The 20,775-nt window shown below is 34.8% G+C and overlaps 1 protein-coding gene across 2 annotated transcripts; it reads left to right on the top strand.

The window, feature by feature from the left end:
• Positions 1-10,823: 10,823 nt before the first annotated feature.
• LOC122282084 (60S ribosomal protein L18a-like protein) lies at positions 10,824-20,518 on the top strand. Of its 2 annotated transcripts, XM_043094016.1 has the most exons (5): positions 10,824-11,154; positions 12,126-12,201; positions 13,487-13,601; positions 16,503-16,601; positions 20,127-20,518. In XM_043094016.1, exons 1-5 carry the CDS (start codon positions 10,923-10,925, stop codon positions 20,184-20,186), a joined length of 582 nt encoding a protein of 193 aa, XP_042949950.1. In that variant the 5' UTR covers positions 10,824-10,922; the 3' UTR covers positions 20,187-20,518. The 2 variants fall into 2 exon arrangements, with proteins under 2 accessions (XP_042949950.1, XP_042949951.1); XM_043094017.1 differs by lacking the exon at positions 16,503-16,601 and having other exon boundaries at positions 10,834-11,154.
• Positions 20,519-20,775: the final 257 nt, after the last annotated feature.

Genomic DNA, 20,775 nt, shown 5'->3' with positions numbered 1-20,775 from the left:
AGAGAAACTAAAAGGTTAAGTGTTCTTTAAGTTCTTGGTGTTCTTGTGTTGGAAGCTTGAGTGGGCTACGAATGTAATTTTTCTTATTCTAGATCTTAGTTTATATGTCAAGTCTTGTTTTCAAGTGTTGAAATAAATTTTGGTTAAGTATAGATAAGGTTAAGTCATGAGGCTTAGATTTATTTACCTAGGGTTGATCACTAAGCATTTAGAAAGCCATGTGATTGGGAAAAGAATGAAAATACATGTTTTGGGTGAATTTTGTAAGCATACCATTATGATTTAGGTTAAGAGCATCATGCTTGATTAATTAAGGATTATTGAAGAGTAAGGTTTTGAAGCCGGACAGAAAAGTGATTAATTATGCAAGCAAGTTTTAATAGATAATTCATAGGGAAGGTAGACAAGAGAATCGCATGCGGGATTTAAGGCGTCATCATGTGGGATTTAAGGCGTCATCATGCGGGTAAAGGACTCCCTCCTCATCATCTTCCTCGAAGGAGATTACGGGTGCTGATTTGCTCCTCCTGTACTAGGCTGGATGGTACGTGACCGAGTACACTTCTCCATATCGAGCCTCCTTGGTGTGCACCGTTCTCTTGGACGTTGTTGCTTCTCCACTGGAGAATACCCCTACTATGGTTCTGATTTCCCCTAGTGGGGGTCCTTCTCAGAGCAGCGACCGGGGGGTGGGGGGGGGGGGGGGAGGGGACCTCTCGGAGGTCTTCGCTCGACTTCCCTTCTCCACGAGCTCTCCGCTCTTCTTTGCCTATAGCCCCTATAGAGGCTTCTTTCTCACGATCGCCTCCTCCTTACTTGATCTTCCCATTAAGTAGGGGGATATCTCAATGCTGCTCGATCTATCCAGTCCCTTCCTCCTTGCGAGGAGTGGTAGTCTTCCATGTTGTGGATGGTCAACTAGTGGTGGTGCAGTAGCGGCACACTGGCTAGTCATCGTCAGGGGTAGGCTGGCGCTCATCCTTTTGGATGGCGAATGCAGAGCGGTCTAGCCAGTATCTTACACTCTTCAGGGAGGGCTCCTCCTTCCTTTAGTCACGTGGCCTCCTTTTTATTACCTGGGGCCTTTACTTTCTTATCCACCTGCTCCAATTCCTTCTTCCTCCTTTCGGTCAAGGCGCGAAGTGTGTCCTCAACATTGATGAAGTTATCGGCCTAATGCATGAATTCTCGGAGTATGGCGGGGTTCCTCTTGGCCAGCTTTGTCATGAACTGGAACTAGGGCCATACTCGGAGAAGTGCCGCCAGGGTGATCTTGAAGCCACTTGTTGAATCTGGTGCGAAGGAATGCCACGGGGCACCTTCTTCTCCTACTTGCCATGAAATGTGTGAGAAATAGGCGGGCTAGTTCCACAAAATTGCCAATAGAGACGGGTGCTAGGGAACTGAAACCACACCCTTGCTGGTCCCTTCAAGGTTAGCAGGAAGGCTCTATAGGCCACCTACTCGGGAAAACCATGCAAGGTCATGTGCACCTTGAAGGTTTCGATGTGCTTGACCGTATCCTGGGTCTCATCATTCATTTCCATAGGGGAACCTGAAACTTCGGTGGCAAGGTATCACCATCACCTCGCGTTGTACAGCAGGCCCGAGTTGATGAGCAACTGGTCTACCTGACTCGCTCCAAAACGAGCAGTACAAAAGCTATCCCAAGTGTAGAAGGATGTCACGTAATAATTAAGAATAAAATTTCTAGATCATCTCCTCAAAGAAAGTGTGCTTAAAATCAAACTCATACAATGGTGAAAGATATTTACAAATAGAAAATAAAAATGGTGGTACGTACCATAAATGGAAGATAAAATTACTGAGGTGAAGATTTTGAAAGTATCATAATACAACTAAAATGATAAAATAAAGATATATGAAAAACAACTTCGGTTTCAAGGATCCATCTAATAATTTAGAATATTGTTTCCTATTAATTTATTTCAATTAAACTAGAATAATGATTCCGTTTAATTGAAAGATTTAACATTTAAGGCCAATAAAATTAATCACTAAAGATTAAACATAAACAATTGATGATTAAAACATTCACAAATCTATTTGAATGTCACATGGATTCTTCAAGCATCCAATGTATCCGAAAATCACAATGGATGAAGAAAAATATATAGATATAAAAAATTTCTAATAATAAAACCATTCAATCGATCAAATTCACAATAAAAACACTATTGTTGATTGGAAACAATATCTTAATCATTACAGTTTACCTCTAACCTTAGTACAATGCAAGAAAAGTACATGACATAAGTTAAATAAGCAAATCAAAATTTACAAGAAATGGAGAGGAGGCTACAGGCAGGGAAAAAATGGTGGACTGCGATAGTGGTGTCACTCAACTATGCTGTCTCCCTCTCCCTACTTGAGCTCTCTCAAAAACAAAAAGAAAATTAAGAGAAAACTAAATTACACTACTCCTATTCTAATTATCATTCCCTCCTTCAGAGACTCTGCTTCCGTTCTTTTTATAGCCGAGCATTTCAAGAAAAGTGCTGCATTAACCCATGCTTCCAATAGTCAAAGAAAAGAAAGTGGAACCGCTGCATATTATCCATGCGTCCGCAGTAAAGACCAAAGGATATAACCATGCATCTATGTGCCCATGTTTCCATGCGAGAAAAAGCATGCTTGCTCTGTATCCCAAACCCGACAAAGAGGATAGTTGCATTCAAATAGTTGCATTGCTATGTTGTGTGCTAAACCAAGACAAGATCAAATAGTTGTAGCCTGTAGGGCTGTAATCGACCGAGCCGAGCCAGTTTTTGGCTTGCCGAGCTTGGCTCGACTCAAAATACTCGAATTCGAGATTTTTTTAAATTCTTTATTCGAGCTAGACTCGATAAGCTAAAATCTCAAATCGAGCTCGAGCTCGAGCTCGTCCCACAAACGAGTTCGAGTCGAGCCGAGCTCGACCTTGAATTGTTTTTATTTTTGTAATAAGATTTAATAAGTAATAAATTAAATAAATAAATAAATAAAAGAACTAATATTGAATTTATACAACTAACAAGTAGAACCTCTATTAAATTATAAAATTTTAAAACATTTATAAATAATTAATATCCAACTAGTTGATATTTATCCAAAATAACAATATATTATATGCCTACATATATTATTAATACATACACTTAATATAATAGCATATATCTATTTCATATATGGTTCTCACCTACTAGTATATGAAATTATTAAATTTTATCAACTAATTATTATACAAATTATAAAATATACCTATGAAGTATATTTACTATATAGACATAAGTAATTAAAATACATATTACATATTTAATTATAAAAATGGTATGCTCATATTATTAACTAATACATATATACATTCATAGGTGTATGTATATATTTATTAATATATGAATGAGTTTTAATCGAGTCGAGCTAACGAGTCGACTCGAGCCTAAACGAGCCTTAGCCGAGTCAAGTTGAGTTTTGTCAGCTATGTGTCATTTACAAATCGAGTGGGTATCTATTTTAACGAATGAGCTTTTTTTTTTTTCATGAGTCGAGTTCGATTCGAGTTTAACCGAGCGAGTACCGAGCAGGCTATCGAACAGACTGGTTCATTTACAGCCCTCGTAACCTGCATTGCTTCCGTCCAAATGCAGGAAAATAATTTGCAGCGTGTATCATTTGCCTTTTCATCAAGATGTCTGTTGTTTTGAGTGTGTGAGGTTCCTAAAATGCCACAAAATTAGCTGCCCCATTCGGTTTTTGCTTCAACATGCTGCGGGGTCCAAAGTCAATTACACGGTCCCTACGTGGGTCAAAAGTTGAAAAGCTGAAACTTTTCTTTTGTCTGATTCTTTTGGCCACATATCCAAGTGTCCATGTGCATTTATTTATGAGAGAAATAAAGTTGCATGCTTTCTTTGTCTGCTGCATGTTAAAATATATATATATATATATATATGTATAAAAGAAGTTGCCGTCCTTTTTCATTTCTCTTGATCTTCATGGCTTGGTGGTGCCACATTTCTTTATCCCTTGTGAAATAAACCAGTGGGTACCTATCTTGCTCCCGTAGTGCCATGTGCTTTTGTTGGTCTTGCCATGAAAAGAATATTTAGCTTCTTGGTGGGTGAACCAAATTGACCATTTGTCTTTTCTTTATTTCAAGCATGATCCGTTTCTTTGATGTACTGCCCAGGATTAAGATTAAAAGTGTTTATACGTATAAATCAGAGATATATCAGTTTTATTTAAAATAATAAGGAGAAGAAATAATACACTCAAAAAATAAATAAAAAAAGAAAGAAAGATGAGAATATTAAAAATGTGTTGTACATGTGAAGAATTATTATCCAATTTAAATCACAACTCAAATTTATGCTTATTAACCATATTTCCATCTAAAACCAATAATAATGTTATGAAGTAATTAAAATACATTGATTTTAGATATATAAAATATGCAATATTTCAGCTCAAACACTACCTATGTTGAGATGCCTATTTCTCTCGACATCTCCTCATACTTTCCCTTAAGGTTGCGCAGGTTGTTTTACATGTTCTTCCTTTCCTCATTCATGTCATCTTCCTCCCCGACGTTTATGGACCCATGATGCTTGTTGTTGCTAGGTTCTTCATCCTGCCCTGGTTCTTGGGTGTTGTGCTTGAGGGCTTGGTTCTCCTCTCAAAGAACACCCACCTCAGTAGTCAGCTTCTTTACTAGTTGTTTCATTGTTGTTAACCTAGCTTCCATGTTCACTGGGGTTGTTTCCTCCTAGTCCTGAACTGTTTGAGAGTGGGTTCTCGTAGACATATGAAGGACATGTAAAATTTTTTTTTTTGGATCCCACAGACAGTGCCATTGTTAATGTCGTGTTTCATATGCCTTTGGGTTGGGCTTTCAGCAGCTTGGGTCTTCAATTTTGGGCCTGTGAAAACAAAGAAAAAACTACTAGACGACCGCCCTGGGTGGTGGCCAGGAAGTCTCCGATGCTAAAGTTAGAATATCCCTAGTTGGGTACTTAAGCCAGTAAAAAAAGTTCAAAGAGTCCAACCCTTATCGCGATACCTAGGAGTTGTTTCTATACCTGGTTTCTAGGATCAAGCACCCATGAACCATGGCATGGGGAGGTGTCCTCCTCGTAGCTTCTTTAGCCATGCTTATTTAATGCGGCGTGATTCTCTGGAGTGGGTGCTTTTAATGAGGCATGGCCCTCTGGGGGGAGCATTTAATGCAGCGTGACCCCCTGCCTTGTCATGCTAGAGCATGCATACCGTTTGATTCTTCCTTCTTCTCCTACCAGAAGATCATGATTTGCACTCCCCTGTCCACTCAAGGTTATATGGAACTCAATTCCTTTAATATGGCATGTTTAACCCTCCCTTGTGGTCACTACCTTTTGCTTTGAGTCAAGAGCCCTTTAACAGGGCCGATGGATCTCCCTGTGGGCCTGGGCCTCTCACTATATTGGGCTCGAGCTTTGGGCCCTGGACCCCCTAACAGTGAGATTTTATTTGACTGATGGTATTATTAGCATGTATTATATTAAGTTTTGTTATAATCTTGTAGATCCACTAACCAAGGCCTTGATGAGAGAAATGGTCTAGAATAATACATAGAGGGAAATGAGATTAAAACCCATCAATTCATGAGCTATGTATGAAGATATCCAACTTGGGGACTAGAGATTCCAAGAACAAGGTTCAATAGGAAAAATGAATCATATGATGATCGTAAGAAATGCACTATTTATTTTATTTCTTATTCAATTGATGTAAGTGCATTTATCCTGTAATGTTTTAGAGGATCAGTTTTTGAAAAAACTCCTGAAGAAATTTTGTAGCTCTTATGAGTTAGGATGTTAGAATTACAATAGCACTATTGACATATTTTTTCTATGTGAGTGTGGGAGTGTGGCCAATCTCTATGAGAATTGGATTTATTCTCAAGTACACTCATGAAACCAAGATTAGCACAAAGCTGTAATGTGCTAGCTAATAAAGTTCATGTCAACACCTGGGTTATTATGTGTGAGTAATAATTTTTTATTTCCCTTAAGCAGTCATAGTTCAAGTCTGAGACTACTACTACTCTGTAATAAAAGTTATTATTTCATTAAGTGAGGGTTCAATACAAAACACACATTTATGATACATAACAATCATTCTTTATCTTGAAGTATTTCTCTTATTTATATTATTTTTATTATTAAAAATTAATGGGAGAATGTTGGTATTTTTTAATAAATATTGTCTATAACATTCTTTCTAAGTGCTATATCAGTGGCATTTAAATTTGAGAATGGTGATAAACGTGTTTTTATTCTTAATCTAGAGCACTCTCAATGGTTTATGTATCCCATCCTTTAAAATACATCACAAAAATTTACTTTCTATTTTACATATTGATTTTTACAATATACCATATATAGCTTATCTATTTTATCTTTTATATCATTTAAATATTATACTTTTTAATCTTTTTTATTCATTTTTAATATTTTCTCTAACTACCAATGATATCCTTATATCTTTTGATATTTGCAATATATCCCCATATATAATATCATATAATTATGTTCTATTTTAAATTAATCTAAATTTATAAGTTAAACCAAAATATAAATTAATTCGAAAAATAAAAAGAAGAGATTATATAATGAAAATATTGTCAAAGTATATTAAAAGAATATCCATTCTCGATAATTCTTAAAAATATTTTCAAAAAATACTTGCCTTTATTATTAACAATATCAAAACTTTTGCATGCATAAAAGTCGAAAGGAATATAAACGGAGTGCTACAGAGTAGATGAGAGATAAGAGAGTGGGGCCTGTGCAAAAGTGATAAACTGGTTAAAATGAAAATAAGGTAAAAAGGAAAGAGGACAAAATGAGAGAGAAATAATTAAAAAATGTTTAGAGGAATGAATAGTATCCTCTACATGTAGATGATTTACTTTAGCTAAATGTAAAATAGAAATATAATACATTATCCAATGGAAGGAACTTTTGGCCATCTTTCTTTATATTTTACAGAAATTTATATTTTATAAAATCCATTGTGAGTGCTCTTAATAGTTTTGATGGTAACGTTTTCTTTTTTTCCCTTAATCACTACTGTTTGTATGCTGCTTTACATGTTTGAATCTTTTTCCTCTTTAAATTTTTCACTTGGATTGAGTAATCTATTTCGTCTCATCATTATAATTTTTATAAATTCTTATATAAAACACAATAGATAAACAATTCAAAAATTTCAAATCCCGAAATAAGAATAATATTCTAATAATATTTTATTCAACTTTCAACTTTCATCTCAACTCATGAATCATTTTGCAACACACTAGATTTTTTTTTTAATTTTTTTTAAGGGAGAAATATTGAAGGTGAAGGCCCTAGGGCATGAGAATTGTGGAATGAACTTGAAAGTATGAGTTGTGCTGGTGCAGGTGCTCAGTTGGGTCTAGGACTCTGGAGTTGGATAGCTTTATTTTTTATTATTTTTATTTTTATTTGTATATGACATGGAAGGTTGGAACCTCACCAAAGTAGCATGGGCACATTGGGCAGTTTGACAATGAGGGGTGCTGACCACCATATCTGCCATCTGGGTGCTCACTACCATTCTATCAGCATGCATATATATATATATATATATCCAAAGAATTCCAGCCATGCATGGATACATCAATATCATGATCAACTCAAGTCTCATTCTATCATTTTGTTTATGGCTGCTTATAATTCTAATGGCGATTAACTCGATTCCAATCCATTATCATTCTGATTATTTAAGAGAGTTACACCAACACCATGAAATTGTTTATATCGCTGATCATCAAGAATTATTAACGTATAGGTTGTAATGGGATGCATTTTATGAATATTAATATATATATATATATATATATATATAATCCAAAACCAGCTAGCTCATTATAAACTAAGCATATTTTTTTAAGTGGGTTGAGAAATTAAGTAATAAATTAAGTGATCGATGTTGGCTAATATCAATGCATTTCAGATAAAAATTGGGTATAATGCTAATATCAATAGCTATTGAATGTACAAAAACAATCACCCCTAGCTAGCTAGCTTAGCAATCACGATCATGAAGAGTCGGCAACGCGCGTCTTGCCAACTAATGCCTTCATATGAGTATAATTTAGAGAATCAGATTAATTTACAGCAAAAGGGTTCATCAGAAATTATGATATCTTACGCAATGAATTAATTATTTCAAGGAGAATCGATTTTCTAGCTATATCAAAATATGTATATATAATGAGCCAATGACCGGAAGAATGCTTTTAATACAGCACAGGTGCATATATACCTTCAGCTTTGAATCGATTTTCAATGACCGGTTTGGTTTTAGAAATGAGATGAAATGGTTTTAGATAAAAGATGAAAGTTGAATAAAATATTATTTTTTTAATATTATTATTATTTTAGAATTTAAAAAATTGAATTGGAATTTAAAAAAATTGAATTGTTTATTATATTTTATGTAAAAATTTGAAAGAGTTTTAATCATGAAGATGAAATGCTTTCCAAATCTAAATTTCATCTTTGGCGTGTTCTTTAGTGTAACGTTTATGTTGTGCACAAATCCGCCAAAAATTAAGAAGAAAAATAAAAAGAGGTCACCAATCTTCAACTGTTTGTGTTTCCTTTTTTTTTATGTTTTTTTTTGGGTCCATGTGTTGTTCTCCATAAACAGTTTGTATGAAATTTGTAGGCATGCTTGAAGTTCTCAAACTACAAGTCTACAACTAAAAGAGAATAATTTTCTAAAAGAGAATAAAATAAAGTTACTAACATAAAGCCTCTGCGACCTTAGTAGCATTAAATCTCAAACTACAACTAAAATTACAACATGTTGAGAAATATTATCAACAGATTTTTGGGGAGGGGACACTAGCACACAATAAATTAATTATTTTAAGGAGAATCAAGTTTTTATCTATATCAAGACTGTGTAAAGATTCCTTTTCAGAATTGGCTAATATCAATACATTTCAGTGTTCACTGTTTCATTTTGACATTTTTACAAACACCTTTCTTTCATTCATCTTTCAAAACCTATTATATGCAACTCCATCGTAATCCATTACATTTTACAATTACAAGCAACCCAACAACTAGAGTCTAAACCCATAACATGTGGCTTAACCCTAAAATTCCCAAAATTCCAAAACCTAAAATTCGAAATCTAAAATTGGTCAAAAAATAATGATTGTGAAAATTAAATTTAGGGCTCGATTATTCCCTTATGGCATCACAAAAGCTCAACTCTACTCAAGGGAAGTATTCTCTGGTGGGCCTGAGCTTGTGACGATGGCTAATCGACAACAAATAGGGAATAGAGCAACAGAGAGAGAATAGAGACATGAGGGAAAGAGAGCGAAGGGAAGAAGGAAGAATGGGGTCCTATGCTTTAGACTCCCGTGTGAAGCAAAACGACGTCGTTCCACATGAAATTGAATGGTGTCATTTAGTTTTTTTTTTAATTTTTTAATTTTTATCTCTAGATATAAAACAACACGCGTCATTTTACATCAAGAATTTTTTTTTTTTTTAAATTTGGAGTTTGGAGCTTTATAAAGCTTTGAACTTTGATTCCGACTTCGACTCCGTCATTCATTCTTAGAGCCACTCCGACTCTGACTCTAAATTTCAAATATTCTAACTTCATCGTAGTAATAATCGGAGTGAGGATGTTGGACGAAGGGTTTGCACAGGCCTAATTAAACCTAATTTGGCCCTAATAAAATTATCCTCATTTCATTTATAATATTGGACAGGGGTGTTAAGTGTAATTTGTGAGCAACATGAAAGAAACAATTCACCATTATTGAACAACTTTAGCCTAACTCTTTAATAAAATATTAATTTTGTTTTTTGTAAATACATACATATCAAAATTAAATAAAATTTAAATTAATTATAAAATTAACATTTTTTAAATAATTGTGAAAAAATTGTGGATTAGTAGTTTCTTTTTAGTTTACTACCGTGCAAAATAAAGCTTTTTTTTTTTTTTTCTTAAAAACAAAATAAATTGTACTTTACAAGACTTAGGAAGGCCAATCGATGCCACTTGTAAGGCTGTAATTAATTTACGATCTAATCAAGTCTAAACTAATGTTTTGAATTTCGTACCGTACTGGCTGTATCAGTCACTATTTCTTATATCAGAATAGTAACAGATATAAAAAATATACCTATTTTATACCGAATCAAATAACGACCATATTGGTACATTTTGATTAAAATCGGCTAGTTTTTAGTGTACCAACCGTATTGGTACTAGTTGAAATTAGAGAATTTTTGTATTTAATGTAAAAATTTGATATTTTCATAATTTTCACTCCAATTTTTATATTTGAAGAATATTTTCTTAACTTAAAAGTATTATTGAATTTTATAAATGTATTTTAACTTTTTAAAACTTGTATTGATATTATTTTGAAATATAATTTATATATAATGAATTTATTATATATAGACTTTCAAAATAGTATTAATATCGAAATATTTTATTTTAATGCCTTAATCGAAATGGTAAATGGTATTTAATATATTAGTCTAAGAGTAATTCTATATATAATCGTACAGTACATAAATACTACGTAATTATTTTAAGAAAGAATGAGCTTTATTATTAAAATTTAATTTATTTTTAATAAATTTCATATTTTATTTATATTTTTTAAAATAATTACGTGACTATGCAACAGTCGTGATTACAAATATATTTTTTCTCGGTCTAAACTGTAATTCGCACGAAGTTCCCCTTGCAAGCTTACGCACGTTAAGGTAGAAGATGTGTCGTAGAGATGATGGTTTTCCACGCGGGATCCTCTTAAAAGGGGATCCAAAATCTTTGATAGAAAATCAATCAGACTCTAATAACCCGACGATAATATGGGCAAGGAAGAAAAGAACAGTTTCGTGTCCGCCGAACATCAACATGTTCAGCATCAACAATTTGAGCCTCAGTACGGCACCTTCCAAGGCGTCCCCAACTATCCTCCTCCTCCTCCGCCTCCCGTCATCGGCTTGCCTCAGCCTGCCCCTCCGCCGGGCGCCTTCCAGCCCTCCGCTCCTCCGTCCTATCCTCCTCAGTACTATGCTCACGGATATCAATCCGTTCCGGGTACTTCCTTTTCTTTTCTTCGCTAATGAATTTTTGGGATTTGGTTGTGTTGAATTCGAGTAGTTTCTGAGTCGTATTTCATTCTTATTTGTTCATGAAAATTATTACATATTTATAGTTGTAGTTTTTTTTTTACCTGATCAATAGAGAGAGAGAGACATACTTCTGCGGTTTTTGATAATATTCCTATAACTTACGAAAAAATTAACTTGTGTCTACCCATACAACTATACTTGAAGCAGATATTGTGTTTGGTTATCAACGTGCAAGAAGGCATTACCTTCATTATGTCCAACCCAGGGTGATGGGGCTGGGCTCTTTGTGGGTAAAACCGCCCAATCAGCTGGGGTTGTAGGCTAAACGTGGTAATGAAATGAATAACTAACATGGGATGATTTTAAATTAAACCTGTGAAGTGGATAGGTTTTGTGAGCTTTAATTAAAACGTAACTGGTTATTATGCAATCAGCAGAGAAATAATCGAACAAAAATTAAATTTCCATAAAAGGTTAGTGAAAAGTATTTCTCTGCTATCAAATGCACTACATTAGCCACGCCAACCAGTACAAAACAGAGGAACTGCTGATCTTCTACATTCTGTAATGTTTCCGTTGGAGTCTATTAACATGAAATTTGCGACTTGGTTGAAGTCTTTGTGAGATTTTGGAGTTTAATTATCCTATCTGATGTTTGTAATTTAACAGCTATTAAAAAGTTGATTAATTTTTATGTACTTTTTTTTTTTGATATCTTCATTGCATTAAACAGTACTATGGCTTTCAGCCATTACATGAGTCCTTATACCAGATCTATTACAATCAGCCATAACCTGAGATTCATTACATGGGTTAATATTATCAATATCTATCATTTCATTACTCAAAATAACCATCATGACTTTTAAATTGTCAGTTGTGTTTGCAGTTGAGTTTTTATATTTATACTATTGAATGTGTTTAACTTTGTTCAAGGTTATGCAATCGCTGAGGGAACACCAGTGAGAGAGCGCCGCCTTCCTTGCTGTGGTATTGGTGTTGGCTGGTTTCTGTAAGTTTTCATCATGGTTTGTTTTTTACTTTGATTTTTATCAAAACATAGGTTCTTAAGTATTCCATCAACATAATATTCAGGAAGAATTTGTGATAGGGGTTTGTATTTTTATCCTCAAATATGAAATTTCCATTTGCTAATTCGTGGGTTCAGGTCTTAAATGTTTACCAGATAAGGTATATTTACACAAATTCTACATTCCAGAAAATTCTACATTACAGAAACGCTGAAAAATTACTGACAATTAATTTAGATTTTACTAAGTTCTTGCTTTCTTTGGTGTATTCTAAGCAATGTAATGTAATATTCTCAACATCAAAATTTCTAAATTAACTTCTATCAGATCCAAATCACTGTATAAAAATATTAAACCCACAAAGTAAGAGCTGCAATATTTATCGCATGCAATAAGTACTTACATATATTTCCCCAAAATTAGTAAATTAATTGGAATTAACCTTGTCCATTTGTTTGAGCCTCCTCCTGGACGTTATTGCCTATGTTGTGTCCTTCTGATCAAGAAACTTTAGCATGTCCAGGAAGTTAGAACTAATGGTTTAACTGATATAGCTGAGAAAACATTTAGGTGCAAATTAGATGATTATTTAAGAATGATGAGGTGGAACTTGTCGAGTTTTATGACTTTCCTAATTGTTGCTTTGAATTTTCTCTTCGGCCTTTTGTAGAGTATTTAAGATCCTTTAGCATTGTGTTGGGTTTGGTGCTGCATTGTTTGGAGATTTTTTCTTTTTTCTTTCTATTTTATTTGGGTACAAATAATTTTCTCTCTGTCTCTCTGCCCACCCTTTCTAGGGAGCCAAAGCGTCCACAAGGCTTGCTACTGTCTAACAAGTACTCTTATTTTGACAAAGGACTTCCTTGGCTTTTTTATATCTGCTCATTAATTTGAGACTGAGAATCTATTAGTTTAGGCTGGCATTTTTATGATTATGTGCATAATACAATTGGGTGACTGAGAATCTACTCAATATGGGTGTTCAGGTGCCTGAAAAGTTGTGTCCAGACTTCCTCAATCCCTCACTCAGTCAACTTGAGAATTTATTTATTTATTTTGCGGGATTATGTATCTATTCTTTGCTCCTTGAAATTGCTGTAATCATGCATTTACCTTTCAGATTCATCTATCTAAGGCTAATAGAATGTTGGGAATTATTAATGATGTTCTCAGATATTTATCATATCTTAGTTCACTATAGTCATCTTTGGATTTCAGTACCATTTCATGAGTTGTTAATACTGAGAAAAGCGTTATCTTTTGAAGGTTTCTTATTGGCTTCTTCCTTGTTGCCATCCCCTGGTATGTTGGGGCCCTTATTATACTGTGTTCCAGAATTGACTACCGGGAGAAACCTGGATATATTGCTTGCACAGTGGCTGTGAGTTACACTTCTCTCTATCTCATCATCCTTTTCTACCCCCCATTTTTCTTCCTTCTTCTTGAGTTTTTCTTTTCTTTTTTCATGTGAGGATATGCTCTATTAATAATTTGTAATACCCCTTCCTGTAGGTTAGGTTTGTCATGTACATTCATAGCATAATGCTCAGTAAAGAGACTCAAGATTTAAAAACATATCTCATTTATTTAATGATCAAACTAACTTAGCATGATAGTCTTTCATAATATAAAAAACGAAACATAATGAAAAGGGCATAAACTAGTTCTATGTGGTAAACCCTTATTCAGATGTCTTAATCATAAACTAAGTCCTTGTAAAAATAACACATATTCAAGTCTAAGTCTCTAAAATTAATGTACTCTTGGCACTCCAACTCTGCATCCACGCAATCAACATTTGGGACATTGAAACATAAAAACAGTTAGTAAATGTTTGACTCAATAATAGCACATCATAGTGTAAACTTAGCTTAGCTTGACATTAGACTTAATTTAGGAAACATTCATGCATAGACATACATACATATGACATCTAGACCATTCATCAGTAACATAGGCGGAATTAACATAGTCATGGCAATATGTGTAACATGATGCATGCGTAGCTGAATCCATGCATCTCCCCATCATTCTTACATAACTTATTCAACTTGTTTTTCACTTATTTAGTGGCCATCATGACATGTGTGCATTGGTCCAATTGTCGTTGATTGTATATAACATATCATAAGATATGGTGAACCACGTTTGGGTCTGTGGCACCGTATAATGTATCATAACACGTAGTGAAACACGCTCGGGTCTGTGTTATCACATAATATATGGTGAACCACACTTGAGTCTATGACACCACATAACATATCATAACGTGTGGTGAAACATGCTTGAGTCATGTCACCTCAAAACATCAAGCTTACAAGCGGTGGACCATGCTAAAGTTTGTTGCTTGTACATCCACCCATAACATAAGGCCAATCTTAAAGCTTGCTTGTCATCCATGTGTTTTCTTACTAACTTTAATAATGCATGTGAACATGCTGACTTCATGAATTTACATGGCATAACATACTCTTGTGCATGGCATGACATACTCTTGTGCATGGCATAACATTAAACATGACATATTTGTAATGTTCCAATTGAAGACTCAAACCATATGACCTATATTCCAAAAGGACTACTCAATTATACAATTGGAGCCCCATTGGAACCTTATAAAGAGCAAAAAATTCTCCTTCCCAAACAATGTGGGATCCCATACACCACCTATCCTTATCCTTATCATATGGGGGTATCACAATCTATCCCCCCTTAAATTTCCGACCCCATATGATAAGGATAAGGGTAGGTGGTGTATGAGATCCCACATTACTTGAGAATGAGAAGTTTTTGCTCTTTATAAGGTTCCAATGGGGCTCCAATCTCCAATTGTATCATTGACTAGTCCTTTTGGAATATAGGTTATATGGTTTGAGCCTTCCATTGGGGTGTTACAATATTAACATGAGTCTTATGCTACATAGCATAGCATAGACATGACCTAACATGGTCTAAACATTACATGGCATACATGTGATTTTCATAACATATCATCCATTCTAACAACAATCCATATCAGCATAGCCTACATAGTCTCATTCACTACCATATCATCGTAATTCATCGAGGTTCATGAAAAGGGGCTAACCTTGGATTGGCTTGTTGCGTAGGATAAGTAAACATCACATTTTTCATGCAAAATATATCATTTACAGCACACATAAGGTTATGATCATGCTACTTACCTCTTAGCGCTGCTTCTACAATCTCACTTCGTAGCTTGTGACCTATATGAGGTGCTAGACGTTACTAAACTATCTAGAAAATGTGTCGTAACATTCTACTTAATTAAAATCATACCATAGAGATAATTTAATAAATATTCAGTTATACTAAGATTAATAGATAGTAATATTATTTAATGTAGATAAGATGGGGCATGAACAATGGCATGGGCCCCAACCCTTGGGTTTTCCTCGTGTAGATGGGCAGCAGATAGTAAAGGGCTGTACGTGTGGGGATGGGCAGCAGATAGCAAAAGGAATGGAGTTGGGCTGAGCCTCTGGGCCTCAACCCGTAGGGCAATTTAAGGGAAAAGCCAAGGTTGTAGCCCAGCCCAGGTGGAGAATCAAAAGACGGGCAGGGGATAAGGCTAGGCCATCTGCCGGCACGAAACATGTAACACCCCTTTTTGTAGGTTAGGAGAGTTACATACATTCATAACATAGTGCTCGGTAAAGAGATTCGAAGTTACGAAAATACCTCATATATTGAATCCTTAACTAACTTAACATAACAATCTTTCATAACATAAAGCTGAAACATAATGAAAAGGCATAACTAATTCTATGTGGTGATCACTTATTCAAATCTTTTAATCATAAACTAAATCCTTGGGGAAATGACACTTATTCTAGTCCAAGTCTCTGAAAATAATCTACTCCTGACCTTTCAGCTCTGTGTCCACACAATCAACATCTGAGACATTAAAACATAAAAAAAAAAACAAATGAGTTGAAGACTCAGTAATAGCATATCATAATGTAACTTAATTTAGCTTTAGCAAAAACTTCAATGTTTCGTAACATATGCGGAATTAACAAATTCATGGAATTTCATGTAGCATGATGCATGAGTGACTGACCCTATGTATTTCCTATTAATCATGCATGATTTGTTCACCTTGTCTTTCACTTATTTAGTGACCAGTATTACCTGTGAGCATCGGTCCAATTGTCATTGACTGTACATACATACCGTAAAATGAGGTGAACCACGCTTGGGTCCGTGGCACCGTGCAACGTGTCATATCATGTAGTGATACATGCTGGTGGCATTGCAGTGGGCATCAATGGAAGATCATGAGATGGATGGGGAGCCTATACTGCTGAAGTCCTTACCACCATGTCAGCATACGGTTTCAGACTGGGTTATGAATAAGGTGCAGGAAATTCAGCGTTTTGTAGGGTTGGAGTGTGAAGGTTTCAAAGAACAATTTAGGGCTTTACTAACTGCCCTCAAAGTGGGAAACATTCAGATCAAGAATCTGGTTAAAAAAAAAGAACAGCGGGAGCTCAAGAGATTAATTTGGTCTATTAATTATGAGGGCAGTTCAAACCACGAAAGATCTAGAGGGAAGGGGGTCGACCATGTCCTTTTTTTCTTTTGATAAGTAAGAGGTAAATTTTATTGATATGATTGAAATAGGCAAAGTTCATGTACACAGAAAGTATACAAGATAACACCTAAATACATTCTAGGATCAAGAAATAAAATCCAGAAAGCCGTGAATATTATTTCCATGAAGCACAATAGCAGAAAACTAGAGCAATAAAGTGTGTGAAAGAAAATTCTGAAGCTCCGCCATTGTGCTTTCCCTAACTAATTTTGAATAAATAGATAGTTTATGGGCTATCCCCCATTAAACCTATTTTTTAGGCCCAATAATTTATACGTATTTCATCCCTAATAATATTGGATCGGGTTGTTACAATCTCCCATCCTTATAAAAATTCCGTTCTCAAAATTTGTTAGTACCTCAAGCAAAACCTATATACTTGTCCATCACATCCTTTCCCTGTCTCTTTTACTCCTCAATCATTTATTCAAACCTAATATTCCAAAAATTCAAATTGTCAGATATTTGGTCCTATACCTTGCATATTCTTGAGACATTTTAAATGGAAGCCTTACACCAGCTTCGTTTATTCTTATCATATAGGGTATCACATATGATGAGGATAAGGGTAGGTAGTGTATGAGTTCCCACATTGCTTGGGAAGGAATAGTTCTATTGGGGCTTCAATTGTATCATTGACTAGTCCTTTGAAGTATAGACAATGTGGCTTGGGCCTTCTATTGGGATGTTACAAATGATATCATAGTCAAGTTTCAACCAGAAATGTGAGTTTTGAGCTGTGCCACTTTTTTTTTTTTGGGAACTGTGCCACTTACAATGGACTAACCTGCCGAGGATGTTGGAAATTTAAGAGGGTGAGATTGTGATACCTCATATGATAAGGATAAATGTAGGCAGTGTATGAGATCTCATATTGTTTAGGAAGGAGAAGTTCTTGCTCTTTATAATGGTTCCAATGGGGTTCCAATTGTATCATTGACCAGTCCTCTTATAGTCCATGTGGCTTGGGCCTTCCATTGTGACGCTACATCAATAGAGAGCCTTCCCCTTGAATCTGATCTAATAGGGGCTTGGGGCAAGACAATAAGTTTCAAAATTTAGGTCTTTGCTGCCATCGTGAAAAGACTGACATCAAAGCATATCCTAATTGACCGGTTAAGTTTTTCCTCGTGCTGAGAATCATACTTATAAGGTATTGTATCCCGACAAATCTTGGTAGATTCTTTTTTCTCGTACCATGAGTTCAAATATCTCCATTTTGTTGCGGTGATGGTTTGGATCCCTGAGGTGAGTGGTAGAGATGATATTGGTGGTAGATACCAGTCAAAAAACATGTTTGTGTATTTAAGGTTAGATCATTATACAATGCTTTAGCTTTCCTTAATCGCCCCACTTCCCATGGAAGAATATTTGGCGTAGTAAACTCCTTTGAGAGTGGCATTTTTTATGTGAACAGTTGCTTTAGGGAAGATCTTCACCTTGGATGATTTGAGAACTTTTGATTATTTGTGTTTGATTGGTGTTGCATGGGCAAGAGGAATTTGGAATCTGTCAACTATCTTTTACTCCACTGCAAAGAACTAGTGCCCTAAGGAATTATATCTCGTCAAATTGTACTGATGTGCATTATGCCTCATAGTGCGGTACAACGTCTGAAGTGTTGGAAAGGGTGCGTTTTAATAGCCATCAAAGTGAAACATTGTGGAAGGGTTTCCTATATGCTAAATGTTTATGGTGAAAATGAAATGATATTCGATTCAATAGTTGTGAGAAAACAATGGTGGGTTTTAGGGCTTTCTTTTTTCAAAACTTTGTGCTACTGGATGGCTGCCCGTTTCTTTCTAGTTTTACTTTCCATGCCTCTTCCCCTAAAAGCTAGGTATTTTTCTTATATACTCCATGTGTACCATGGTCTCACTCATTTCTTTCTATCAATAAATCTCCAACTTATCCCAATCAAAAAATAAATCTTCAACTTATCAAAAACAAAATATTCTACAATAATGTTTACCTCTGGTTTTGTGGATTTCCTGTTACAGGCTCTCTATCTCTCTCTCTCTCTCTCTCTCTCTCCCCACACACACACATATATCTATTAACTGCCTGTTATGTAAAGAAATAGTTAGATATTTCTTTTAAGTTCGATGAATATCCTTAAATTTATTGCTGCACAACACTTGTATGCATATATACTGAAGCAATGTTTAAATTCAGTTTCAGCTTGAGTTTAAATGAAGATGGTATATATTGGAGATCTTGCTTTTATGTTTTCTTTTAAAATGCTAAATTATCAATATAAATATCTCGTGATTAGAACCATTGATGGGATTTATCTCCCAAGCTCAAGGTCAAATCTTTATTAGTCTGATCAGGTCAGACTTGGATTCTTGCCCAAGGTAAGGCTTTACTTTGAAACTTAAAAGCTTGGTAAAAGAGAGAGAATTGACATAGGGAAAGTATAAATATAGATGCCTCGTTTGGTTACATAAATGAGATAAGAAATCTGTGAATAATTGTGAGATAATTTGTGAATAGTAGTGAAATTATTTGAGTTAAGATTTTTATGGGGTTTTGGGAATGGAGAGAAAAAGTTGAATAAAAAAATTATAAAGTTAAAAGAGGGTTAGAATATAATTTTTTAATATTATTTTAATTTGAACGTTTGAAAACATTGAATTGTTTTTGTGCTTTGTTTGAAAATTTAGGAAGATTGTAATGATTAGGTAATAATTAGATGAGAAAGTTGAAAAATTGAAAAATTGAAATTGGTGTTTGGATGTTGAGATGAGATGAGATGGTTTCAAAAGTTTGTGAAACCAAAACTGTCCTTGATAGTGGTAACAACTGTTAGAGGGGATTGCAACTATAGTTAGATCAGGTCGTGACAATCTTCTAGGGGAGTATATTAACAATTTTCTTTTTTGCCCACTAATATATATTTAGAATTTCCCCAATCCCATTTCATATCCACTTCTTTCGTCTACCATTTAAGTTGCATTTTGCCAAGGTGGTTTCAATTTGTAGAAAGGTTTGTTTTCTCCAACTTCGGGAGAGATGGTGTTTAATAATAACATACAGGGATCAAAAGAGAGAACTGTTTAGAAGAACGTGTTGTTTTGTGCACTATACACCTCCTTTAATTGTTAAATCAGATATTAGAATTCAATGGTTTGGGTTGGTTGGTTTTACCCCAAACCAACATTCTTTACTTTAGAATTCAAATATTTACCATTGGTTGGTGTCATAGTCACACTTCGCTGCATTGGCTGGTCTTAAGAGTCATCGGCCCTACGTCTTAACACTTTTGTGATACTGCTCCATGTGCAGGCTATCCTTGCTACCCTGGCTGTTATTCTTGGTGTTACAAAAGGAGGCGATGACTGGTGATCTTGGAGTGATGTGTTACATATGTAGCAAAATGGATCTATGCACTCGTCGCATTTGCTGGAAATTTACTGTGTTTATATGTTATGTATCTTTGACGGTTTGCATAGTGGGAGGTGTCAATGGTCAGCTGCACTCTAAATTCTTACAATGCATCAATTCTGTTCCTGGCGTTTTAAGGACGAATTTTGGTCAAATACAGTGATGAAACTCTGAACACAAAATGCGTTTGTTTTATTTATTGTATACTCTTTTAATTGACGCCTCGACCGAAAAGATGAGGCACGTTTGGATTTTGACTGTTATGTAAAAATGTTCCGACTGCTATTCTTTTTCGGCTGACTCTACCGCCGGAAACTCCCGGGGCTTCTGCTAGTGCATTTTATGCAAGGTATTTTCCTTTTTTATTTAATTTTTTATTTTTTACAGGCATTTTTTGAATATTTTATTTTATTTTATTTTTTTGTTAAATTCACAACATCATTAAAAAATACTTATTTAATCATTAAATAAAAAAAATTTTAAAAAAAATCTCAGCGGGAGCCCTCAACTGGAGGACTAGCATTTTCTTTTTTCTAATTGTGTTATTATA

The sequence above is a fragment of the Carya illinoinensis genome, chromosome 11, assembly GCF_018687715.1.
Source record: "Carya illinoinensis cultivar Pawnee chromosome 11, C.illinoinensisPawnee_v1, whole genome shotgun sequence".
Lineage (NCBI taxonomy): Eukaryota > Viridiplantae > Streptophyta > Magnoliopsida > Fagales > Juglandaceae > Carya > Carya illinoinensis.
This window is presented reverse-complemented; position numbering and strand designations above follow the sequence as displayed.

Bases quoted from the DNA above. Each gene is read 5' to 3' on its own strand.
- LOC122282084 (XM_043094016.1), top strand. From the start codon at position 10,923: ATGGGCAAGGAAGAAAAGAACAGTTTCGTGTCCGCCGAACATCAACAT. The intron at 13,602-16,502 runs GTGAGTTACACT...GTGGCATTGCAG, and splicing joins ATATTGCTTGCACAGTGGCT to TGGGCATCAATGGAAGATCA. The intron at 16,602-20,126 runs GTGCAGGAAATT...CTCCATGTGCAG, and splicing joins CAGACTGGGTTATGAATAAG to GCTATCCTTGCTACCCTGGC.